Below are 26,249 nucleotides of genomic sequence, written 5' to 3'. Positions count from 1 at the left end.
CCGTAACAACAAGATTATTGCTTAATATTTTCTCACTTCATAGTACTAAATCCAAAATAGCACATTCCCGAGTTGGCTGCTCGACACACCGTCCCAGAAGACCATCTCATGTACATTCCAGGAATGATTGTTCAATTGGCCAATCTCGTCTATATGTAGATTGAACCCCCCCTACCCCTCAATAATGACTATATTACCCTTGTTACATGCACTCTTAATTTCCTGAGTTACACCTTGCCCTGCATTATCATGATTGGTGGCCTATAACCCAATTTGTTTTTCTTTATTTTTTCCATGAGATGTAGGCATCGCTCAATAAGGCCAGCATTATGTCGCCAATCTCTAATTGCCCCGGGTGTGCTGCCCCTTCCTGTTGTTTAGCTCCACCCAAAACTGATACCGCATCTTGATCGTCCAACCTAAAATCCTCCTTCACTAATAGACTGATCTCGGGCGTCATTCTCCGACCCCCTGCCGGGTTGGAGAATCGCCAGGGCCGCCGTGAATCCCGCCCCCGCCGGTTGCCGAAGTCTCCGGTACCGGAGATTCGGCGGGGGCGGGAATCGGGCCGCGCCGGTTGGCGGGCCCCCCCGCTCGATTCTCCGGCCCGGATGGGCCGAAGTCCCGCCGATAAATTGCCTGTCCCGCCGGCGTAAATTAAAGTACCTTTCTTACCGGCGGGACAAGGCGGCGCGGGCGGGCTCCGGGGTCCTGGGGGGGGGGGGGGGGGCGCGGGGCGATCTGACCCCGGGGGGTGCTCCCACGGTGGCCTGGCCCGCGATCGGGGCCCACCAATCCGCGGGCGGGCCTGTGCCGTGGGGGCACTCTTTCCCTTCCGCCTTCGCCACGGTCTCCACCATGGCAGAGGTGGAAGAGACTCCCTCCACTGCGCATGCGCGGGGAAACTGTCAGCGGCCGCTGACGCTCCCGCGCATGCGCCGCCCGGAGATGTCATTTCCGCCAGCTGGCGGGGCGGAAATCCCTCCGGCGCCGGCCTAGCCCCTCAATGTTGGGGCTCGGCCGCCAAAGATGCGGAGCATTCTGCACCTTTGGGGCGGCGAGATGCCCGTCTGATTGGCGCGCCAGTCGGCGGACATCGCGCCGTTTTGGGAGAATTCCGCCCCTCGTCCTTTATTAACGGCGCTACCCCACCACCGTTAACTTATTGTCTATCATTTCTAAATGTCAAATACCCGTGAGGTCGGTTTTCAGGGGCGGGATTCTGCGAACACCGGCAGGGCGGGTAACACCGGCGCGAAGGGGTGGCATGAACCACTCCAGCGTCGGGCCGCCCAGAAGGTGTGGAATCCTCCGCACCTTCAGGGGCTAGGCCGGCCCCGGAGAGGTTTGCGCCGTGCCGGCCGGTGGGGCAGGGGCTTGGCGCCGCGCCAACCGGTGCAAAGGGCCCCCGCTGGCCGGCGCGAGTTGGCGCAGGCGCGGGACGCCACCGTGTGCTGGCATCATCCCAGCGCATGCGCACGTGGGGGGTTCATCTCCGCGTCGGCCATCGCGGACCGTTACACCAGCCGGCGCGGAGGAATAGAATGCCCCCACGTCACAGGCCCGCCCGCGGATCGGTGGGCCCCGATCGCGGGCCAGGCCACCATGGGGGCACCCACCGGGGCTACATCACCCCCCCCCCCCCCCCCCCCCCCGAGGCCGCCAGCGGAGCCAGGTCCCGACGGTAAGTACCAGTCGCAATTTACGCCGGCGGGACCAGCCAAAGACGGGTGGACACTCGGCCCATCGCGTGCCAGAGAATCGCCGGGGGGGGGGGGGGGCCGCTGGCAGCAGCCGCCGACCGGTGCGGCACGATTCCCGTCCCCCGCCAAAACCTCGGCGCCGGAGAATTCGGCAGCCTGCGGGGGTGGGATTCACGCCGCCCCCCGCCCCCCCCCCCCCCCCCCCGGCGATTCTGCGACCCGGGGGGGGGGGGAGAATCCCGCTCAAGGAACGTCTAAAGGGTAGGGAGGGGGGGGGGAGAGACAAAGAGAGAGAGATGGACAGGTTTAGGGAGGGAATTCCAGAGCTCAGCAACCAAGCCACCACCCCCCAGGCAGCTGAAGGCACGGCCGCCAATGGCGGAGCGATGGGAATGGGGGGAAGGTCAAGAGGCCGGAATTGGAGAAGCGCAGAGATCTCGGAGGGTTGTAGAGGCTGGAGGAGGTTACAGAGATAGGGAGGGTTGTAGAGGCTGGAGGAGGTTACAGAGATAGGGAGGGTTGTCGGGGCTGGAGGAGGTTACAGAGATAGGGAGGGTTGTCGGGGCTGGAGGAGGTTACAGAGATAGGGAGGGTTGTCGGGGCTGGAGGAGTTTACAGAGATAGGGAGGGGTGTAGGGGCTGGAGGAGGTTACAGAGATAGGGAGGGTTGTAGGGGCTGGAGGAGGTTACAGAGATAGGGAGGGTTGTAGGGGCTGGAGGAGGTTACAGAGATAGGGAGGGTTGTCGGGGCTGGAGGAGGTTACAGAGATAGGGAGGGATGTAGGGGCTGGAGGAGGTTACAGAGATAGGGAGGGTTGTAGGGGCTGGAGGAGGTTACAGAGATAGGGAAGGTTGTAGGGGCTGGAGGAGGTTACAGAGATAGGGAGGGTTGTCGGGGCTGGAAGAGGTTACAGAGATAGGGAGGGTTGTAGGGGCTGGAGGAGGTGACAGAGATAGGGAGGGATGTAGGGGCTGGAGGAGGTTACAGAGATAGGGAGGGGTGTAGGGGCTGGAGGAGGTTACAGTGATAGGGAGGGTTGTAGGGGCTGGAGCAGGTTACAGAGATAGGGGGGATTGTAGGGAGCTGGAGGAGGTTACAGAGATAGGGAGGGTTGTAGGGGCTGGAGGAGGTTACAGAGATAGGGAGGATTGTAGGGGCTGGAGGAGGTTACAGAGATAGGGAGGGCTGTCGGAGGTTACAGAGAGAGGGAGGGTTGTTGGGGCTGGAGGAGGTTACAGAGATAGGGAAGGTTGTTGGGGCTGGAGGAGGTTACAGAGATAGGGAGGGTTGTAGGGACTGGAGTAGGTTACAGAGAGAGGGAGGGTTGCAGGGACTGGAGTAGGTTACAGAGATAGGGAAGGTTGTTGGGGCTGGAGGAGGTTACAGAGATAGGGAGGGTTGTAGGGGCTGGAGGAGGTTACAGAGATAGGGAGGGTTGCAGGGACTGGGGGAAGGTTACAGAGAGAGGGAGGGTTGCAGGGACTGGAGTAGGTTACAGAGAGAGGGAGGGTTGCAGGGACTGGAGGAGGTTACAGAGATAGGGAGGGTTGTAGGTATTGGAGGAGGTTACAGAGATAGGGAGGGTTGTAGGGGCTGGAGGAGGTTACAGAGATAGGGAGGGTTGTCGGGGTTGGAGGAAGTTACAGAGATAGGGAGGGTTGTAGGTATTGGAGGAGGTTACAGAGATAGGGAGGGTTGTCGGGGCTGGAGGAGGTTACAGAGATAGGGAGGGTTGTAGGTATTGGAGGAGGTTACAGAGATAGGGAGGGTTGTAGGTGGCTGGAGGAAGTTACAGAGATAGGGAGGGTTGTAGGTATTGGAGGAGGTTACAGAGATAGGGAGGGTTGTCGGGGCTGGAGGAGGTTACAGAGATAGGGAGGGTTGTAGGGACTGGAGGAGGTTACAGAGAGAGGGAGGGTTGCAGGGACTGGAGGAGGTTACAGAGAGAGGGAGGGTTGCAGGGGCTGGAGGAAGTTACAGAGATATGGAGGGTTGTAGGTATTGGAGGAAGTTACAGAGATAGGGAAGGTTGTAGGGGCTGGAGGAGGTTACAGATATAGGGAGGGTTGTAGGGGCTGGAGGAGGTTACAGAGATAGCGAGGGTTGTAGGGGCTGGAGGAGGTTACAGAGATAGGGAGGGTTGTAGGGGCTGGAGGAAGTTACAGAGATAGGGACGGTTGTAGGGGCTGGAGGAGGTTACAGAGATAGGGAGGGTTGTAGGGACTGGAGGAGGTTACAGAGATAGGGAGGATCGTCGGGGTTGGAGGAGGTTACAGAGATAGGGAGTGTTGTTGGGGCTGGAGGAGGTAACAGAGATAGGGAGGGGTGTAGGGGCTGGAGGAGGTAACAGAGATAGGGAGGGTTGCAGGGACTGGAGGAGGTAACAGAGATAGGGAGGGGTGTAGGGGCTGGAGGAGGTAACAGAGATAGGGAGGGTTGCAGGGACTGGAGGAGGTAACAGAGATAGGGAGGGTTGTAGGGACTGGAGGAGGTTACAGAGATAGGGAGGGTTGTAGCGGCTGGAGGAGGTTACAGAGATCGGGAGGGTTGTAGGGGCTGGAGGAAGTTACAGAGATAGGGAAGGTTGTAGGGGCTGGGGGCGGTTACAGAGATAGGGAGGGATGTAGAGGCTGGAGGAGGTTACAGAGATCGGGAGGGTTGTAGGGGCTGGAGGAAGTTACAGAGAAAGGGAAGGTTGTAGGGGCTGGAGGAGGTTACAGAGATAGGGAGGGTTGTTGGGGCTGGAGGAGGTTACAGAGATAGGGAGGGTTGTAGGGGCTGGAGGAGGTTACAGAGATAGGGAGGGTTGTAGTGGCTGGAGGAGGTTACAGAGATAGGGAGGGTTGCAGGGGCTGGAGGAGGTTACAGAGAGAGGGAGGGTTGCAGGGACTGGAGGAGGTTACAGAGATAGGGAGGGTTGCAGGGACTGGAGGAGGTTACAGAGATAGGGAGGTTTGCAGGGACTGGAGGAGGTTACAGAGAGAGGGAGGGTTGTCGGGGCTGGAGGAGGTTACAGAGAGAGGGAGGGTTGTAGGGGCTGGAGGATGTTACAGAGAGAGGGAGGGTTGCAGGGACTGGAGGAGGTTACAGAGATAGGGAGGGTTGCAGGGACTGGAGGAGGTTACAGAGATAGACGTTGCCTCTCCGAGTTAGAAAGCAGCTGAGTACTCACTAATATTTTTTACCTCCAGATTCTCATCCCTCTGGTTTGCGAAGTCCTTCAGATGGTCGGCCATGTTCTGGAAGAGGAGGTGCAGGTCCTCCGGGTGGCTGGAGGAGAAATCTGGCCAGTGAAGAGACAGCACGTTCTGCTGGTTCTGGGTGATCTGAAAGCCAAGTGGATTGCAAAGGGCGAATTAGGGCCGCGGAATGTCTGGAGCGAAGGAGGGGGCCACTCTGCCCATTGGGCCGGGGCCAGCCCTCTGCAAGACCCGACTCGCCCCACTCGCCCGCCTTTTTGCGCCCGTTCGGCTCGCAAATCTTTTTCTCCTTGGCGGAATCTGCACCCCCCCACCCCCCCGAGGGAAGGCCTCACTCGCTTACCTCCTGGATGTGACTGGCGACAGAGACCTGCGTGTCTAGGTCCAGCGCCTGGATTTGCCCGATGAATTCCTCTTTTCTCTCGCACTGCAAGCAAAGAGAGCACGGGGTTAGTGAGTGTGTGGAAATGAAGAGACCGGGCCGAGGATCACCACAGAGGATCAGCCATGACTTCCTTGAATGGTGGGGCAAGCTCGACGGGCCGAATGGACTACTTACGCCGTGCCTCTGTCTGTGTGTGTGTGTGTGTGTCCCCCCCCCGTCGCTGGAGGCGATCACCCCCCCACCCCCCCCCCCCCCCACCCCCACCCACCCAGTTTCAAAATGGCGGAAGGGGTCCAACCAATCGCTGGTCAATTGGCAATTCGCCCGCGGGAGGCATCGCGGGCCGGGGCCCCCCAAATCTGGGGGAGGAGGCCTCTGCCTCGGGGAGGGCGCGGAGGGGTGTTTCCCAGGAAGGGACCAGTGGATGAGGGAATACCAGCCGACGCGGAGACACAGAAGGGCCGCACGGCGGCGCGGTGGGTTAGCACTGCTGCCTCACTGGCGCCGGGATCCCAGGTTCGATCCCGGCCCTGGGTCACTGTCCGCGTGGAGTTGGCACATTCCCCCCGTGTCTGCGTGGGTTTCGGCCCCCACAACCCAAAGATGTGCCGGGTCAGGTGGATTGGCCACGCGCTCAATTGCCCCTTAATTGGAAAAACGAATTGGGTGCTCTCAATTTATTTTAAAAGTTTTTTAAAAAACGCGGAGACGCCGGGAGAAGTTGGGACAGTTCTTCCTCGGAGCAGAGATAGTCAAGCCGGGTGTGGGGGGGGTGTGGGGGGGGGGGGGGGGGGGGGGCGGAGATTTATTCGAAATCAGGAAGGATTTGGATGGAGTAGACGAGGAGAAAGTGTTTCCCGGGAGGGCGGGTAACCAGAGGTTGAGGTGAACCGGGGAAAGAGTCGGGCAAGGGGTGGGGAAGATGAGGAGGTTTTTTTTTTTTTAAAACACAGCGAGCTGTCAGTGTCCGTTTTATTTTTAAACGGGTGACAGTTTTCAGAGAATCAAGGCAGAACGAGAATGGATACGCGTGACACAGCGCCTTATTTATCACGTTCAAAATCAGGGGTAGCAAACGCAACGGTCCCAATAAAAACCCAACTCATTTCCTGTCACGTGACGTGATGTCCACACACCGGTAATCCTTGTCAAACGAGCACGGCTCAGGGAAAAGAAGGACTGGACTACCCGGTGTATTAGAAAACCAAGATTGACCAGAATGGTGACAGAACAAAGAGGTTTATAGGCATCAGGAAAGATTGAACAGATCGAGGCTCTTTGCTCCAGGAAAGGGAAGGCCCAGGGGGGGTGATTGAGGCCTTCAAGATTCTGAAAAGGGTTTCCTTAGGGTTCAAAATGTGCATGTGTAAGGGGACAGGGCAGGGAGTGGGCCTGGGTAGGGGGCTCTTTCGGACGGTCGGTGCTGACTCGATGGGCCGAATGGCCTCCTTCTGCATTGGAGGGATTCTAAGGTCATCAACAGGCGATAGTCACGTCTAAATCCAATGGGGACCTCAGGAGAATTGTCTTTACCCAGAGAGTGGGGAGGATGTGGGACTCGCTCCCACGAGGAGCGGGGGAGAATGTGGGACTCGCTCCCACAGGGAGTGGGGGAGAATGTGGGACTCGCTCCCACAGGGAGTGGGGGGGAATGTAGAACTCGCTCCCACGAGGAGCGGGGGAGAATGTGGGACTCGCTCCCACAGGGAGTGGGGGAGAATGTGGGACTCGCTCCCACGGGGAGCGGGGGAGAATGTGGGACTCCCTCCCATGGGGAGTGGGGGAGAATGTGGGACTCGCTCCCACGGGGAGTGGGAGAGAATGTGGAACTCGCTCCCACGGGGAGCGGGGGAGAATGTGGGACTCCCTCCCACGGGGAGTGGGGGAGAATGTGGGACTCGCTCCCACGGGGAGTGGGAGAGAATGTGGAACTCGCTCCCACAGGGTGTGGGGGAGAATGTGCGACTCGCTCCCACAGCGAGTGGGGAGAATGTGGGAACTCGCTCCCACGGGGAGTGGGGGAGAATGTGGGACTCGCTCCCACGGGGAGTGGGTAGAATGTGGGAATCGCTCCCACGGGGAGTGGGGAGAATGTGGAACTCGCTCCCACAGGGAGTGGGGGAGAATGTGGGACTCGCTCCCACAGGGAGTGGGGGAGAATGTGGGACTCGCTCCCACAGGGAGTGGGGGAGAATGTGGAACTCGCTCCCACAGGGAGTGGGGGAGAATGTGGAACTCGCTCACACAGGGAGTGGGGAGAATGTGGGACTCGCTCCCACAGGGAATGGGGAGAATGTGGGACTCGCTCCCACAGGGAGTGGGGAGAATGTGGAACTCGCTCCCACAGGGAGTGGGGGAGAATGTGGAACTCGCTCACACAGGGAGTGGGGAGAATGTGGGACTCGCTCCCACAGGGAGTGGAGAGAATGTGGGACTCGCTCCCACAGGGAGTGGGGAGTATGTGGAACTCGCTCCCACAGGGAGTGGGGAGAATGTGGGACTCGCTCCCACAGGGAGTGGGGGAGAATGTGGGACTCGCTCCCACAGGGAGTGGGGAGAATGTGGAACTCGCTCCCACAGGGAGTGGGGGAGAATGTGGAACTCGCTCCCACAGGGAGTGGGGGAGAATGTGGGACTCGCTCCCACAGGGAGTGGGGAGAATGTGGGACTCGCTCCCACAGGGAGTGGGGAGAATGTGGAACTCGCTCCCACAGGGAGTGGGGAGAATGTGGGACTCGCTCCCACAGGGAGTGGGGGAGAATGTGGGACTCGCTCCCACGGGGAGTGGGGGAGAATGTGGGACTCGCTCCCACGGGGAGTGGGGGTGAATGTGGAACTCGCTCCCACGGGGAGTGGGGGAGAATGTGGGACTCGCTCCCACAGGGAGTGGGGAGAATGTGGGACACGCTCCCACAGGGAGTGGGGGAGAATGTGGGACTCGCTCCCACAGGGAGTGGGGGAGAATGTGGGACTCGCTCCCACAGGGAGTGGGAGAGAATGTGGGACTCGCTCCCACAGGGAGTGGGGAGAATGTGGGACACGCTCCCACAGGGAGTGGGGGAGAATGTGGGACTCGCTCCCACAGGGAGTGGGGAGAATGTGGGACTCGCTCCCACAGGGAGTGGGGGAGAATGTGGGACTCGCTCTCACAGGGAGTGGGGAGAATGTGGGACTCGCTCCCACGGGGAGTGGGGAGAATGTGGGACACGCTCTCACAGGGAGTGGGGGAGAATGCGGGACACGCTCTCACAGGGAGTGGGGAGAATGTGGGACTCGCTCCCACAGGGAGTGGGGGAGAATGCGGGACTCGCTCCCACAGGGAGTGCTCGAGCTGAATGGTGTTGCTCCATTTCAGGGGGGAAGCTGGACAAACTGATGAGGGCGGGAGGGATAGAAGGATGGGGGGATGAAGAGGGGAGTGGGCGGAGGCTGGTGTGGAGCAGGAACACCTGAAGATGGGCCGAATGGTCAGATTCTGTGCTCGGAATTCAAATGAATTCTCAAGACATCGAGATGCTCGATGGTCCCAGCGTTAAACTCACTGGCATTTTCCTTGATAATCTCAAAGAGACCGGAATTTAGAATAGTCACAGACCCAGGGAAAATCGACACTCACTCACCTTGACCTGAAATGGAGGGGGTGTCCCCCCCTCCCCCCGCCCCGCTCACCATCTTTCACACCCTTTGAAAAACCTCTCTGGTGTTTAAACGTGCACACTGACACAAAGCAGCAGAGGGAAGCTTTCCGTCACAAAAAATATTAAAGGGAGTGGGGAGTGAGGGGGAGGGTGGGATTAGACTGGGTGGGATATTAAAGGGTGCGGGGAGTGAGGGGGAGAGTGGGATTAGACTGGGTGGGATATTAAAGGGTGTGGGGAGTGAGGGGGAGAGTGGGATTAGACTGGGTGGGATATTAAAGGGTGCGGGGAGTGAGGGGGAGAGTGGGATTAGACTGGGTGGGATATTAAAGGGTGTGGGGAGTGAGGGGAGAGTGGGATTAGACTGGGTGGGATATTAAAGGGTGTGGGGAGTGAGGGGGAGAGTGGGATTAGACTGGGTGGGATATTAAAGGGTGCGGGGAGTGAGGGGGAGAGTGGGATTAGACTGGGTGGGATATTAAAGGGTGTGGGGAGTGAGGGGAGAGTGGGATTAGACTGGGTGGGATATTAAAGGGTGCAGGAAGTGAGGGCGAGAGTGGGATTAGACTGGGTGGGATATTAAAGGGTGCGGGGAGTGAGGGGGGAGAGTGGGATTAGACTGGGTGGGATATTAAAGGGTGCGGGGAGTGAGGGGGGAGAGTGGCATTAGACTGGGTGGGATATTAAAGGGTGCGGGGAGTGAGGGGGAGGGTGGATTAGACTGGGTGGGATATTAAAGGGTGCGGGGAGTGAGGGGGAGATTGGGATTAGACTGGGTGGGATATTAAAGGGTGTGGGGAGTGAGGGGGAGAGGGGGATTAGACTGGGTGGGATATTAAAGGGCGTGGGGAGTGAGGGGGAGAGTGGGAATAGACTGGGTGGGATATTAAAGGGTGCGGGGAGTGAGGGGGAGAGGGGGATTAGACTGGGTGGGATATTAAAGGGTGTGGGGAGTGAGGGGGGAGAGTGGGATTAGACTGGGTGGGATATTAAAGGGTGCGGGGAGTGAGGGGGAGAGTGGGATTAGACTGGGTGGGATATTAAAGGGTGCGGGGAGTGAGGGGGAGAGTGGGATTAGACTGGGTGGGATATTAAAGGGTGTGGGGAGTGAGGGGGAGAGTGGGATTAGACTGGGTGGGATATTAAAGGGTGTGGGGAGTGAGGGGGGAGAGTGGGATTAGACTGGGTGGGATATTAAAGGGTGCGGGGAGTGAGGGGGAGAGTGGGATTAGACTGGGTGGGATATTAAGGGGTGAGGGGAGAGTGGGATTAGACTGGGTGGGATATTAAAGGGTGCAGGGAGTGAGGGGGGTAACTAGGATTAGACTGGGTGGGATATAAAAGGGTGTGGGGAGTGCGGGGAGTGAGGGGGATTAGACTGGGTGTGATATTAAATTGTGCGGGGAGTGAGGAGGAGAGTGGGATTAGACTGGGTGGGATATTAAAGGGTGCGGGGAGTGAGGCGCAGAATGGGATTAGACTGGGTGGGATATTAAAGGGTGAGGGGAGTGAGGGGGAGAGCGGGTTTAGACTGGGTGGGATATTAAAGGGTGTGGGGAGTGAGGGGGAGAGTGGGATTAGACTGGGTGGGATATTAAAGGGTGCGGGGAGTGAGGGGGAGAGTGGATTAGCCTGGGTGGGATATTAAAGGGTGTGGGGAGTGAGGAGGAGAGTGGGATTAGACTGGGTGGGATATTAAAGGGTGCGGGGAGTGAGGCGCAGAATGGGATTAGACTGGGTGGGATATTAAAGGGTGAGGGGAGTGAGGGGGAGAGCGGGTTTAGACTGGGTGGGATATTAAAGGGTGTGGGGAGTGAGGGGGAGAGTGGGATTAGACTGGGTGGGATATTAAAGGGTGCGGGTAGTGAGGGGGAGAGTGGATTAGTCTGGGTGGGATATTAAAGGGTGTGGGGAGTGAGGGGGAGAGTGGGATTAGACTGGGCGGGATATTAAAGGGTGCGGAGAGTGAGGGGGAGAGTGGGATTAGACTGGATATGATATTAAAGGGTGCGGGGAGTGAGGGGGAGAGTGGGATTAGACTGGGTGTGATATTAAAGGGTGCGGGGAGTGAGGGGGAGAGTGGGATTAGACTGGGTGGGATATTAAAGGGTGCGGGGAGTGAGGAAGAGAGTGGGATTAGACTAGGCGGGATATTAAAGGGTGCGGGGAGTGAGGGGGGAGAGTGGGATTAGACTGGGTGGGATATTAAAGGGTGCAGGGAGCGAGGGGAGAGTGGGATTAAACTGGGTGGGATATTAAGGTGTGCGGGGAGTGAGGGGGAGAGTGGGATTAGACTGGGTGGGATATTAAAGGGTGCGGGGAGTGAGGGGGAGGGTGGGATTAGACTGGGTGGGATATTAAAGGGTGTGGGGAGTGAGGGGGAGGGTGGGATTAGACTGGGTGGGATATTAAAGGGTGTGGGGAGTGAGGGGGAGAGTGGGATTAGACTGGGTGGGATATTAAAGGGTGCGGGGAGTGAGGGGGAGAGTGGGATTAGACTGGATATGATATTAAAGGGTGCGGGGAGTGAGGGGGAGAGTGGGATTAGACTGGATATGATATTAATGGGTGCGGGGAGTGAGGGGGAGAGTGGGATTAGACTGGGTGGGATATTAAAGGGTGCGGGGAGTGAGGAAGAGAGTGGGATTAGACTAGGCGGGATATTAAAGGGTGCGGGGAGTGAGGGGGGAGAGTGGGATTAGACTGGGTGGGATATTAAAGGGTGCGGGGGAGTGAGGGGGAGAGTGGGATTAGACTGGGTGGGATATTAAAGGGTGCAGGAAGTGAGGGGGAGAGTGGGATTAGACTGGGTGGGATATTAAAGGGTGCGGGGAGTGAGGGGGGAGAGTGGGATTAGACTGGGTGGGATATTAAAGGGTGCAGGGAGTGAGGGGAGAGTGGGATTAAACTGGGTGGGATATTAAAGGGTGCGGGGAGTGAGGGGGAGAGTGGGATTAGACTGGGTGGGATATTAAAGGGTGTGGGGAGTGAGGGGAAGAGTGGGATTAGACTGGGTGGGATATTAAAGGGTGCGGGGAGTGAGGGGGAGAGTGGGATTAGACTGGGTGGGATATTAAAGGGTGTGGGGAGTGAGGGGAGAGTGGGATTAGACTGGGTGGGATATTAAAGGGTGCGGGGAGTGAGGGGGAGAGTGGGATTAGACTGGGTGGGATATTAAAGGGTGCGGGGAGTGAGGGGGGAGAGTGGGATTAGACTGGGTGGGATATTAAAGGGTGCAGGGAGTGAGGGGAGAGTGGGATTAAACTGGGTGGGATATTAAAGGGTGCGGGGAGTGAGGGGGAGAGTGGGATTAGACTGGGTGGGATATTAAAGGGTGCGGGGAGTGAGGGGGAGAGTGGGATTAGACTGGGTGGGGTATTAAAGGGTGTGGGGAGTGAGGGGAAGAGTGGGATTAGACTGAACATGGAACATGGAACATAGAAGAGTCCAGCACAGTACAGGCCCTTCAGCCCACAATGTTGTGCCGACCATTTATCCGAATCTAAGATCGACCTAACCTACACCCCTTCAGTTTACTGCTGTCCGTGTGCCTGTCCAAGAGTCGCTTAAATGTCCTGAATGACTCTGACTCCACCACCTCTGCTGGCAGTGATTCCACACACCCACCACTCTCTGTGTAAAGAACCTCTGACATCTCCCCTATACCTTCCTCCAATCACCTTAAAATTATGTCCCCCTCGTGACAGCCATTTCCACCCTAGGGAAAAGTCTCTGGCTATCCACTCTATCCATGCCTCTCATCACCTTGTACACCTCTATCAAGTCACCTCTCTGCCTTCTTCGCTCCAGTGAGAAAAGCCCCAGCTCCCTCAACCTTTCTTCATAAGACATGTCCTCCAGTCCAGGCAGCATCCTGGTAAATCTCCTCTGCACCCTCTCCAAAACATCCACGTCCTTCCGATAACGAGGCGACCAGAACTGGACACAATATTCCAAGTGTGGTCTAACAAGAGTTTTATAAAGCTGCAGCAAAACCTCGCGGCTCTGAAACTCAATCCCCCTGTTAATGAAAGCTAACACACTATACGCCTTCTTAACAACCCTATCAACCTGGGTGGCAACTTTGAGGGATCCATGTACATGGACCCCAAGATCCCTTTGTTCCCCCACACTTCCAAGAATCCTGGCCAGAATTCACCCCTAGCCATGTGTTGATGCCAGTGCCAAAACCGGCGCGGGCGTTGTGGCATCAATGGGAATCCAGGCCCAGTAATTCTCCCCTTCTTCGGGGGCTAGGATAGCGGCAGAGTGCTGTGCGCTGCTCCGGAGCCGAAGGCCGGCCTGATTCGTCCGGCACCGGTCCGCGCATGCGCGCCACGGCCGTCTCCATGTTAGCGCATCTGCATAGCTGCCGTCTCCGCGCCGGCCCCCGGGCAACATAGCGAAGCCGTACAGGGGCCCGGCGCTGCGGAACATAGGCCCCCCACCCCCACCGGAATCGGATCCCCCCCCCACCCACCACCAGGACGGCCCCCACAGCCAGAACGCTGAGGTCCCGCCGGGTAGGACCATAGGCAAACCACGCTGGCGGCTGGGCGGGCACTCGGCCTGTCGATCGAGGAGAATCGTCGTGGGGGGCGGCTTTCAACGGCCCCCGACCGGCACCTTGGCGACCACGCGGGCGCAATTGGCACCGCCAGCCCAGCATCGGAGCGGCGTGGCGGCTTTCCGCGCCCCTCCGTCAATTCTCCGACTCGGCGCAGAGAATCCTGGCCCCCGCCGTTAATCCTGTTAAAGGCCTTCCAAAATGAATCACTTCACATCTAACAAGGTTGAACTCCATCTGCCACTTCTCAGCCCAGCTCTGCATCCTGTCAATGTCCTGTTGTAACCTGGAACAGCCCTCGACACTATCTACAACTCCCCCAACCTTCGTGTCATCGGCAAACGTACTAACCCACCCTTCCACTTCCTCATCTAAGTCATTTATAAAAACCACAAAGAGCAGAGGTCCCAGAGCAGATCCCTGCGGGACACCACTGGACACCGACCTCCAGGCGGAATACTTTCCATCCACTACCACTCGCTGTCTTCCTTCGGCCAGCCAATTCTGTATCCGGACAGCCACATTTCTCTGCATCCCATGCCCCCTAACGTTCTGAATGAGCCTACCATGGGGAACCTTGTCAAATGCCTTACTGAAATCCATATACACCACATCCACTGCTCGACCTTCATCAATGTGTCTCGTCACATCCTCAAAGAATTCAATGAGGCTTGTGAAGCATGACCTGCCCCTCACAAAGCCAAGCTGACTATCTTTAATCAAACAATAGTTTACTAAATAATCATAAATCCTGGGCGAAATTCTCCCCCAACGGCGGGATGTCCGCCGACTGGCGCCAAAGACGGCGCCAATCAGACGGGCATCGCGCCGGCCCAAAGGTGCGGAATGCTCCGCATCTTTGGCGGCCTAGCCCCAACGTTGAGGGGCTAGGCCGGCGGCGGAGGGATTTCCGCCCCGCCAGCTGGCGGAAATGGCGTTTGTTGCCCCGCCAGCTGGCGCGGATATGCGGCGCATGCGCGGGGGCGTCAGCGGCCGCTGTCAGTTTCCCGCGCATGTGCAGTGGGGAGAGTCTCTTCCGCCTCCGCCATGGTGGAGGCCGTGGCGGAGGCGGAAGGGAAAGAGTTCCCCCACGGCACAGGCCCGCCCGCGGGTCGGTGGGCCTCGATCGCGGGCCAAGCCACCGTGGGGGCACCCCCCGGGGTCAGATCGCCCCGCGCCCCCCCCCCCAGGACCCCGGAGCCCGCCCACGCCGCCTGGTCCCGCCTGTAAATACCAGCTTTGATTTACGCCGGCGGGACAGGCAATTTCTGGGCGGGACTTCGGCCCATCCGGGCCGGAGAATTGAACGGGGGGTCCCGCCAACCGGCGCGGCCCAATTCCCGCCCCCGCCCAATCTCCGGTACCGGAGACTTCGGCGGGGTGGGGGCGGGATTCACGGCGGCCAACGGCCATTCTCCGACCCGGCGGGGGGTCGGAGAATGGCGCCCCCTGTCTCTCAGAATCCTTTCCAATATTTTGCTCACCACAGTCGTAAGACTGATGGGTCTGTAATTCCCAGGGATTTCCCTATTAACGAAGAACAAAGAAAAGTACAGCACAGGAACAGACCCTTCGGCCCTCCAAGCCCGTGCCGACCATGCTGCCCGACTAAACTACAATCTTCTACACTTCCTGGGTCCGTATCCCTCTATTCCCATCCTAGTAATGTATTTGTCAAGATGCCCCTTAAATGTCACTATCGTCCCTGCTTCCACCACCTCCTCCGGTAGCGAGTTCCAGGCACCCACTACCCTCTGTGTAAAAAAACGTGCCTCGTACATCTACTCTAAACCTTGCCCCTCTTACCTTAAACCTATGCCCCCTAGAATTGACCCCTCTACCCTGGGGAAAAGCCTCTGACTATCCACTCTGTCTATGCCCCTCATAATTTTGTAGACCTCTATCAGGTCGCCCCTCAACCTCCTTCGTCCCAGTGAGAACAAACCGAGTTTATTCAACCTCTCCTCATAGCTTATGCCCTCCATACCAGGCAACATTCTGGTAAATCTCTTCTGCACCCTCTCTGAAGCCTCCACATCCTTCTGGTAGTGTGGCGACCAGAATTGAACACTATACTCCAAGTGTGGCCTAACTAAGGTTCTATACAGCTGCAACATGACTTGCCAATTCTTATGCTCAATGCCCCGGCCAATGAAGGCAAGCATGCCGTATGCCTTCTTGACTACCTTCTCCACCTGTGTTGCCCCTTTCAGTGACCTGTGGACCTGTACACCTAGATCTCTCTGACTTTCAATACTCTTGAGGGTTCTACCATTCACTGCATATTCCCTACCTGCATTAGACCTTCCAAAATGCATTACCTCACATTTGTCCGGATTAAACTCCATCTGCCATCTCTCCGCCCAAGTCTCCAAACAATCTAAATCCTGCTGTATCCTCTGGCAGTCCTCATTGCTATCCGCAATTCCACCAACCTTTGTGTCGTCTGCAAACTTACTAATCAGACCAGTTACATTTTCCTCCAAATCATTTATATATACTACAAACAGCAAAGGTCCCAGCACTGATCCCTGCGGAACACCACTAGTCACAGCCCTCCAATCAGAAAAGCACCCTTCCATTGCTACTCTCTGCCTTCTATGACCTAGCCAGTTCTGTATCCACCTTGCCAGCTCACCCCTGATCCTGTTTGACTTCACCTTTTGTACTAGTCTACCATGAGGGACCTTGTCAAAGGCCTTATTGAAGCCCATATAGACAACATCCACTGCCCTACCTGCATCAATCATCTTTGTGACCTCTTCGAAAAACTCTATCAAGTTAGTGAGACACGACCTCCCCTTCACAAAACCATGCTGCCTCTCACTAATACGTCCATTTGCTTCCAAATGGGAGTAGATCCTATCTCGAAGAATTCTCTCCAGTAATTTCCCTACCACTGACGTAAGGCTCACCAGCCTGTAGTTCTCTGGATTATCCTTGCTACACTTCTTAAACAAAGGAACAACATTGGCTATTCTCCAGTCCTCCGGGACATCACCTGAAGACAGTGAGGATCCAAAGATTTCTGTCAAAGCCTCAGCAATTTCCTCTCCAGCCTCCTTCAGTATTCTAGGGTAGATCCCATCAGGCCTTGGGGACTTATCTACCTTAATATTTTTCAAGATGCCCAACACCTCGTCTTTTTGGATCTCAATGTGACCCAGGCTATCTACACACCCTTCTCCAGACTCGACATCCACCAATTCCTTCTCTTTGGTGAATACTGATGCAAAGTATTAATTTAGTACCTCACCCATTTCCTCTGGCTCCACACATAGATTCCCTTGCCTATCCTTCAGTGGGCCAACCCTTTCCCTGGCTACCCTCTTGCTTTTTATGTATGTATAAAAAGCCTTGGTATTTTCCTTAACCCTATTTGCCAATGACTTTTCGTGACCCCTTCTAGCCCTCCTGACTCCTTGCTTAAGTTCCTTCCTACTTTCCTTATATTCCACACAGGCTTTGTCTGTTCCCAGCCTTTTAGCCCTGACAAATGCCTCCTTTTTCTTTTTGACGAGGCCTACAATATCTCTTGTTATCCAAGGTTCCCGAAAATTGCCGTATTTATCCTTCTTCCTCACAGGAACATGCCGGTCCTGAATTCCTTTCAACTTACACTTGAAAGCCTCCCACATGTCAGATGTTGATGTACCCTCAATCATCCGCCCCCAATCTAGGTTCTTCAGTTCCCGCCTAATATTGTTATAATTTGCCTTCCCCCAATTTAGCACATTCACCCTAGGACCACTCTTATCCTTGTCCACCAGCACTTTAAAATTTACTGAATTGTGGTCACTGTTCCCGAAATGCTCCCCTACTGAAACATCTACCACCTGGCCGGGGCAGCACGGTAGCCTTGTGGGGGGCAGCACGGTAGCCTTGTGGATAGCACAATTGCTTCACAGCTCCAGGGTCCCAGGTTCGATTCCGGCTTGGGTCACTGTCTGTGCGGAGTCTGCACATCCTCCCCGTGTGTGCGTGGGTTTCCTCCGGGTGCTCCGGTTTCCTCCCACAGTCCAAAGATGTGCAGGTTAGGTGGATTGGCCATGATAAATTGCCCTTAGTGTCCAAAATTGCCCTTAGTGTTGGGTGGGGTTACTGGGTTATGGGGATAGGGTGGCGGTGTTGACCTTGGGTAGGGTGCTCTTTCCAAGAGCCGGTGCAGACTCGATGGGCCGAATGGCCTCCTTCTGCACTGTAAATTCTATGATAATCTATTCCCCAATACCAGGTCCAGTACAGCCCCTTCCCTAGTTGGACTGTCTACATATTGTTTTAAGAAGCCCTCCTGGATGCTCCTTACAAACTCTTCCCCGTCTAAGCCCCTGGCATTAAGTGAGTCCCAGTCAATATTGAGGAAGTTGAAGTCTCTCATCACCACAACCCTGTTGTTTTTACTCTTTTCCAAAATCTGTCTACCTATCTGCTCCTCTATCTCCCGCTGGCTGTTGGGAGGCCTGTAGTAAACCCCCAACATTGTGACTACACCCTTCTTATTCCTGACCTCTACCCATATAGCCTCGCTGCCCTCTGAGGTGTCCTCCCGTAGTACAGCTGTGATATTCCCTTTCTTGAACAGGGGAACAACATTCGCCTCCCTCCAATCACCCAGTGGAGAGTGAGGATGCAAAGATCATCGCCAACGGCGCAGCAATCTCCTCCCTCGCTTCCCGCAGTAACCTTGGGTATATCCCGTCAGGCCCAGGGGACTTATCTATCCTGATGCTTTTCAAAATTTCCAGCACATCCTCCTTCTTAATATCAACGTGTTCGAGTCTATTAACCTGGTTCACACTGCTCTCATGGGCAACAAGGTCCCGCTTTCTCGTGAATACTGAAGCAAAATATTCATTTAGGGCCTCCCCTACCTCTTCAGATTCTAGGCACAAGTTCCCTCCACTATCCCTGATTGTCCGTACCCTCTGTAAGTGTTGTTCTGGGTGAGTTTGGCTACGCCGACACAGTTGTGGTCCATATTCGACGGCACTAAGTTCCCAAAATATGTGCCCACATGAATCTCGCCATTACGGGCTCTCGCACCGTTTGATTCGCTGGCTAACACCTTGCACCCGCCCCACATCCGATCTTCGTGACTTTGTTCCTCAGTCTTTTCGGGCACCAGCCAGCACATGTCCCGTTGCAGTGCCACCTGCTATCGATCCCCCTAATCCATCAAACACGTGGGCTCAGGAGATGATCCCTGCAGCATCCGTGCAAACCTCCTGAGAGGAGACAGCCCACAATAAACAGGAATAGGCCAAGGCGGGCGGGGGGGGGCGGGGGTGGGTGCGAGTGTCAGAATATCAGAGATGCAAGTCCTTACCCGCTCTGAGGAATGGGCCCCGGAAATCGCAGCGGTGTCTGAGGAGACGCAGTCTCCGACAGCGAGCTTGGCCTGTGCCAGAGAGCCTGAGGAGACGGGCGGGATGTTAAAGGGTGTGGGGAGGGGGGAGAGTGGGATTAGACTGGACAGTTTATGTGGATAGAGGCTTCAGTCTGATAGAGTGACTGACCTTTTCCTGTGCCAGAATGTTGCATGAACTAATTCCCCATTGGTCACTCTGTGTCCAGGCAGGGATTGGTCACTCTGTGTCTGGGCAGGGATTGGTCACTCTGTGTCCGGGCAGGGATTGGTCACTCTGTGTCCAGGCAGGGATTGGTCACTCTGTGTCCAGGCAGAGATTGGTCACTCTGTGTCCAGGCAGGGATTGGTCACTCTGTGTCCAGGCAGGGATTGGTCACTCTGTGCCCAGGCAGGGATTAGTCACTCTGTGTCCGGGCAGCGATTGGTCACTCTGTGTCCAGGCAGAGATTGGTCACTCTGTGTCCGGGCAGGGATTGGTCACTCTGTGTCCAGGCAGAGATTGGTCACTCTGTGTCCGGGCAGGGATTGGTCACTCTGAGTCCAGCAGGGATTGGTCGCTCTGTGTCTGGGCAGGGATTGGTCACTGTGTCCAGGCAGGGATTGGTCACTCTGTGTCCGAGCAGAGATTGGTCACTCTGTGTCCGAGCAGAGATTGGTCACTCTGTGTCCGAGCAGAGATTGGTCACTCTGTGTCCAGGCAGGGATTGGTCACTCTGTGTCCAGGCAGAGATTGGTCACTCTGTGTCCAGTCAGGGATTGGTCACTCTGTGTCCGGGCAAGGATTGGTGACTCTGTGTCCAGGCAGAGATTGGTCACTCTGTGTCCAGGCAGGGATTGGTCACTCTGTGTCCGGGCAGAGATTGGTCACTCTGTGTCCGAGCAGAGATTGGTCACTCTGTGTCCGAGCAGAGATTGGTCACTCTGTGTCCAGGCAGGGATTGGTCACTCTGTGTCCAGGCAGAGATTGGTCACTCTGTGTCCGGGCAGGGATTGGTCACTCTGTGTCCGGGCAGGGATTGGTCACTCTGTGTCCAGGCAGGGATTGGTCACTCTGTGTCCAGGCAGGGATTGATCACTCTGTGTCCAGGCAGGGATTGGTCACTCTGTGTCCGGGCAGGGATTGGTCACTCTGTGTCCGAGCAGAGATTGGTCACTCTGTGTCCAGGCAGGGATTGGTCACTCTGTGTCCAGGCAGAGATTGGTCACTCTGTGTCCACTCAGGGATTGGTCACTCTGTGTCCGGGCAGAGATTGGTCACTCTGTGTCCGGACAGGGATTGGTGACTCTGTGTCCAGGCAGGGATTGGTCACTCTGTGTCCAGGCAGGGATTGGTCACTCTGTGTCCAGGCAGGGATTGGTCACTCTGTGTCCAGGCAGGGATTGATCACTCTGTGTCCAGGCAGGGATTGGTCACTCTGTGTCCGGGCAGGGATTGGTCACTCTGTGTCCGAGCAGAGATTGGTCACTCTGTGTCCAGTCAGGGATTGGTCACTCTGTGTCCAGGCAGGGATTGGTCACTCTGTGTCCAGGCAGGGATTGGTCACTCTATGTCTGGGCAGGGATTGGTCACTCTGTGTCCGGGCAGGGATTGGTGACTCTGTGTCCAGGCAGGGATTGGTCACTCTGTGTCCAGTCAGGGATTGGTCACTCTGTGTCCAGGCAGGGATTGGTCACTCTGTGTCCAGTCAGAGATTGGTCACTCTGTGTCCGGGCAAGGATTGGTGACTCTGTGTCCAGGCAGGGATTGGTCACTCTGTGTCCAGGCAGGGATTGGTCACTCTGTGTCCAGGCAGGGATTGGTCACTCTGTGTCCGGGCAGGGATTGGTCACTCTGTGACCAGTCAGGGATTGGTCACTCTGTGTCCAGGCAGGGATTGGTCACTCTGTGTCCAGGCAGGGATTGGTCACTCTGTGTCTGGGCAGGGATTGGTCACTCTGTGTCCAGGCAGGGATTGGTCACTCTGTGTCCAGGTAGGGATTGGTCACTCTGTGTCCAGTCAGCGATTGGTCACTCTGTGTCCACTCAGGGATTGGTCACTCTGTGTCCAGTCAGGGATTAGTCACTCTGTGTCCAGTCAGGGATTGGTCACTCTGTGTCCAGGCAGGGATTGGTCACTGTGTCCAGGCAGGGATTGGTCACTCTGTGTCCGGGCAGGGATTGGTGACTCTGTGTCCAGGCAGGGATTGGTCACTCTGTGTCCAGTCAGGGATTGGTCACTCTGTGTCCAGGCAGGGATTGGTCACTCTGTGTCCACTCAGGGATTGGTCACTCTGTGTCCAGTCAGGGATTAGTCACTCTGTGTCCAGTCAGGGATTGGTCACTCTGTGTCCAGGCAGGGATTGGTCACTCTGTGTCTGGGCAGGGATTGGTCACTCTGTGTCCGGGCAGGGATTGGTCACTCTGTGTCCAGGCAGGGATTGGTCACTCTGTGTCCAGGCAGGGATTGGTCACTCTGTGTCCAGGCAGGGATTGGTCACTCTGTGTCCAGTCAGCGATTGGTCACTCTGTGTCCAGGCAGGGATTGGTCACTCTGTGTCTGGGCAGGGATTGGTCACTCTGTGTCCGGGCAGGGATTGGTCACTCTGTGTCCAGGCAGGGATTGGTCACTCTGTGTCCAGTCAGCGATTGGTCACTCTGTGTCCACTCAGGGATTGGTCACTCTGTGTCCAGTCAGGGATTAGTCACTCTGTGTCCAGTCAGGGATTGGACACTCTGTGTCCAGGCAGGGATTGGTCACTCTGTGTCCAGGCAGGGATTGGTCAGTCTGGCTAACGGTTGTCTCTGGTGTTTGATCTCAGGACATACCTGAACTGCACAGCCCAATAACATCAGCAGCAACTTCTCGAACTCCTGTAGACCCTCGTCTGAAACATCAGAGAACCACCATTAATTTAATACTGAGACCGACAGGAGAGAGAGAGAGAGAGAATGAGAGTGAGAGAGGGAGAGAGACCCAGACAAAGAGAGAGAGAGAGACAGAGACAGAGAGAGAGAGAGAGACAGAGACAGAGAGAGAGACAGAGAGAGAGACCAGACAGAGCGAGAGAGACCAGACAGAGAGAGAGAGAGAGAGAGAGACAGAGAGAGAGAGACAGAGACAGAGACAGAGAGAGACAGAGAGAGAGACAGAGAGAGACAGAGAGAGAGAGACCAGACAGAGAGAGAGAGAGAGACAGAGAGACCAGACAGAGAGAGAGAGAGACCCAGACATAGGGAGAGAGAGAGAGACCCAACAGACAGAGAGAGACAGACAGAGAGAGAGAGACAGAGAGAGAGACCCAGGCAGAGAGAGACAGAGAGAGAGAGACCAGACAGAGAGAGAGAGAGAGACAGAGAGAGATCCAGACAGAGAGAGAGACCCAGACACAGAGAGAGAGAGACAGACAGAGAGAGAGAGATCCAGACAGAGAGAGAGAGAGAGACAGAGAGAGAGAGAGAGAGAGACAGAGAGAGAGACCCAGGCACACAGAGAGAGAGACAGACAGAGAGAGAGAGATCCAGACAGAGAGAGAGAGACAGACAGAGGGAACGAGAGAGAGAGACAGACAGAGAGAGAGAGAGACAGAGAGAGAGACCCAGGCAGAGAGAGAGAGAGAGATAGAGACCCAGACAGAGAGAGAGATAGAGACCCAGACAGAGAGAGAGAGAGAGAGAGACCCAGACATAGAGAGAGAGACCCAGACAGAGAGAGAGACCCAGACAGAGAGAGAGACCCAGACAGAGAGAGAGACCCAGGCAGAGAGAGAGAAAGAGACCCAGAGAGAGAGAGAGACCCAGACAGAGAGAGAGACCCAGACAGAGAGAGAGACCCAGACAGAGAGAGAGAGACCCAGACAGAGAGAGAGAGAGAGACCCAGACAGAGAGAGAGAGAGAGACCCAGACAGAGAGAGAGAGAGAGACCCAGACATAGACAGAGCGAGTCCCAGACAGAGAGAGATTGTGAGACAGAGGGAGAGAGACCCAGACATAGAGAGAGCGAGAGACAGACAGAGAGAGATACCCAGACAGAGAGTGAGACCCAGACAGAGAGAGAGACCCAGACAGAGAGAGAGACCCAGGCAGAGAGTGAGACCCAGACAGAGAGAGAGACCCAGACAGAGAGAGAGACCCAGACAGAGAGTGAGACCCAGACAGAGAGAGAGACCCAGACAGAGAGAGAGACCCAGACAGAGAGTGAGACCCAGACAGAGAGAGAGACCCAGACAGAGAGTGAGACCCAGACAGAGAGAGATACCCAGACAGAGAGAGAGACCCAGACAGAGAGAGAGAGACCCAGATAGAGAGTGAGACCCAGACAGAGAGAGAGACCCAGACAGAGAGAGAGACCCAGACAGAGAGAGAGACCCAGACAGAGAGAGAGACCCAGACAGGGGGAGACAGTGTGAAGACCCCTTTGTGGTGATGTGCATCAATGTAAATGCATGTAGGCTAGCTAGACACTAGAGGGAGCACCAGAGACATCTCACACACACTCAACCAATAGATCAGTTGGATAGGACGCGACCAATGGACATTCACGATACACACAGAGGTGACACTACCACAGGGGGGCATTACACCAACCCATATATAAAGGTCACCATACACATGATCTGCCTCTTTCCAGTGGAGACAGTCAGTGAGGACAGACACAGGGTTGATTCAATATTACACCCACCACATGGATTGCAGCAACTGGTTAGTCAGTCTGGGTAGCTATCGTAGGATTAGCAGTAGTGTCGAACCCGAGTAATAGAAGTGTAAATAGTTTAATAAACGTGTTGAAGTTATCGCCACATCTGAACCTTCCGTTGTCAAGTACACCACAAGGAAGCTGCTTATGTTACACCCACAACATAACAAATCACCCTTGGGCTGGGGGAGTGGCCTGGGAAGGCTGGGCAGGGCAGGGATTGAGAGACAGGTGCTACCTCATGCAGTCGAATAGCCGGCTCAGTGGCACAACCGATCGGGGGCAGGAGGCGGGAATCCTGTAACCACGGGCAACCCGGTGAGGGCGCGGCAGACACTTACCGCTCAGGGGGTCGCGGCCCAGGAGCTGTACATTCGGGACGGTCATCAGAACGAGTTGCTGAAGATCCTCCTGTGAGTGGGGGAAATACAGAAAAGGGGCATTAGAGAGAGAGAGGGGGGAGGGGGTATTAGAGAGAGGGAGGGGGGAGGGGGAGGGGGAGGGGGTATTAGAGAGCGAGGGGGGAGGGGGGATTAGAGAGAGGGAGGGGGAGGGGGTATTAGAGGGAGGGGGTATTAGAGGGAGGGAGGGAGGGAGGGGGTATTAGAGAGAGGAAGGGGGAGGGGGTATTAGAGAGAGGGAGGGGGAGGGGGTATTAGAGGGAGGGGGTATTAGATAGACCAGGAGGGGAGGGGGTATTAGAGAGAGGGGGTGGGGGAGAGGGTATTAGAGAGAGGGGAGGGGGTATTAGCGAGAGAGGGGAGAGGGGGTATTAGAGAGAGGGAGGGGGTATTAGAGAGAGGGAGGGGGAGGGGGTATTAGAGAGGGGAGGGGGTATTAGAGAGAGGGAGGGGGAGGGGGTATTAGAGAGAGGGAGGGGGTATTAGAGAGAGGGAGGGGGAGGGGGTATTAGAGAGGGGGATGGGGTATTAGAGAGAGGGAGGGGTATTAGAGAGAGGGAGGGGGTATTAGAGAGAGGGAGGGAGGTATTAGAGAGGGAGGGGGAGGGGTATTAGAGAGGGAGGGGGAGGGGGTATTAGAGAGAGTGGGGTATTAGAGAGAGGGGGAGGGGGTATTTGAGAGAGAGGGAGGGAGAGGTATTAGAGAGAGAGGGAGGGAGGGTGAGGGTGTATTCGAGAGAGAGGGAGGGGAAAGGGGTATTAGAGGGAGGGAGGGGGTATTAGACAGAGAGAGGGAGGGGGTATTCGAGAGACGGAGGGGGAGGGGGTATTAGAGAGAAGGAGGGAGGGAGGGGGTATTAGAGAGAGGGGGGGAGGGAGGGAGGGGGAGGTGGTATTAGACAAAAGGGAGGGGAAGGGGGTATTAGAGAGATGGAGGGGAGGGGGTATTAGAGAGAGGGAGGGGGTATTAGAGAGGGATGGGGAGGGGGTATTAGAGAGGGAGGGGAAGGGGGTATTAGAGAGATGGAGGGGGAAGGGGTATTAGAGAGAGGGAGGGAGGGAGGAGGGGAGAGGGTATTAGAGAGAGGGAGGGATGGGGAGGGGGTATTAGAGAGAGGGAGGGAGGGAGGGGAGGGGGTATTAGAGAGAGGGAGGGGGTATTAGACAGAGAGAGGGAGGGGGTATTAGAGGGAGGGAGGGGGTATTAGAGAGAGGGAGGAGGTAGGGGGTATGAGAGAGAAAGGGAGGGAGGGTGAGGGTGTATTCGAGAGAGAGGGAGGGGAAAGGGGTATTAGAGGGAGGGAGAGGGTATTAGACAGAGAGAGGGAGGGGGTATTCGAGAGGGGGAGGGGGTATTAGAGAGAAGGAGGGAGGGAGGGGGAGGGGTATTAGAGAGAGGGAGGGGGAGGGGGTATTAGAGAGAGGGGGGAGGGAGGGAGGGGGAGGTGGTATTAGAGAAAGGGAGGGGAAGGGGGTATTAGAGAGATGGAGGGGAGGGGGTATTAGAGAGAGGGAGGGGGTATTAGAGAGGGACGGGGAGGGGGTACTAGAGAGGGAGGGGAAGGGGGGTATTAGAGAGATGGAGGGGGAAGGGGTATTAGAGAGAGGGAGGGAGGGAGGAGGGGAGAGGGTATTAGAGAGAGGGAGGGAGGGATGGGGAGGGGATATTAGAGAGAGGGAGGGAGGGAGGGGAGGGGGTATTAGAGAGAGGGAGGGGGTATTAGACAGAGAGAGGGAGGGGGTATTAGAGGGAGGGAGGGGGTATTAGAGAGAGAGAGGAGGTAGGGGGTATTAGAGAGAAAGGGAGGGCGGGGAGGGGGTATTAGAGAGAGGGGGAGGGGATATTAGAGAGAGGGAAGGAGGGGAGAGGGGGTATTAGAGAGAGGGAGGGGGAGGGGGTATTAGAGAGCGAGGGAGAGGGGGATTAGAGAGAGGGAGGGGGTATTAGAGAGAGGGAGGGGAGGGGGTATTAGAGAGAGGGATGGAGGGGAGAGGGGGTATTAGAGAGAAGGAGGGGGTATTAGAGAGAGTGAGGGAGGGGGGAGGGGGTATTAGAGAGAGAGGGGGGAGGGAGGTGGGATTAGAGAGAGGGAGGGAGGGGAGAGGGGGTATTAGAGAGAAGGAGGGAGGGGAGAGGGGGTATTAGAGAGAAGGAGGGGGTATTAGAGAGAGTGAGGGAGGGGGAGGGGGTATTAGAGAGGGAGGGGGAGGGGGGTATTATGATAGAATGATAAACTCTGCAGTGCAGAAGGAGGCCATTCGGCCCATCGAGTCTGCACTGGCTCTTGGAAAGAGCACCCTACTCAAGCCCA

At 56.3% G+C, this 26,249-nt stretch overlaps 1 protein-coding gene across 1 annotated transcript in view; it reads right to left on the bottom strand.

Moving 5' to 3' along the window:
- Positions 1-4,853: 4,853 nt before the first annotated feature.
- Positions 4,854-26,249, bottom strand: part of LOC140400215 (protein Daple-like) — a 40,245-nt gene continuing 18,849 nt past the window's right edge. The window contains exons 4-7 of the mRNA XM_072489684.1: positions 23,878-23,947; positions 21,669-21,727; positions 5,248-5,331; positions 4,854-5,030 (exon numbers count right to left, since the gene is read on the bottom strand). Coding sequence (XP_072345785.1) covers positions 4,854-5,030; positions 5,248-5,331; positions 21,669-21,727; positions 23,878-23,947 — 390 coding nt within the window. The remainder of the gene's footprint in view (positions 5,031-5,247; positions 5,332-21,668; positions 21,728-23,877; positions 23,948-26,249) is intronic.

Source organism: Scyliorhinus torazame, chromosome 24 (genome assembly GCF_047496885.1).
Source record: "Scyliorhinus torazame isolate Kashiwa2021f chromosome 24, sScyTor2.1, whole genome shotgun sequence".
Taxonomy (NCBI): Eukaryota; Metazoa; Chordata; class Chondrichthyes; order Carcharhiniformes; family Scyliorhinidae; genus Scyliorhinus; species Scyliorhinus torazame.
The sequence above is the reverse complement of the archived record's forward strand: the minus strand, read 5'-3'. Positions and strand labels throughout refer to the sequence as shown.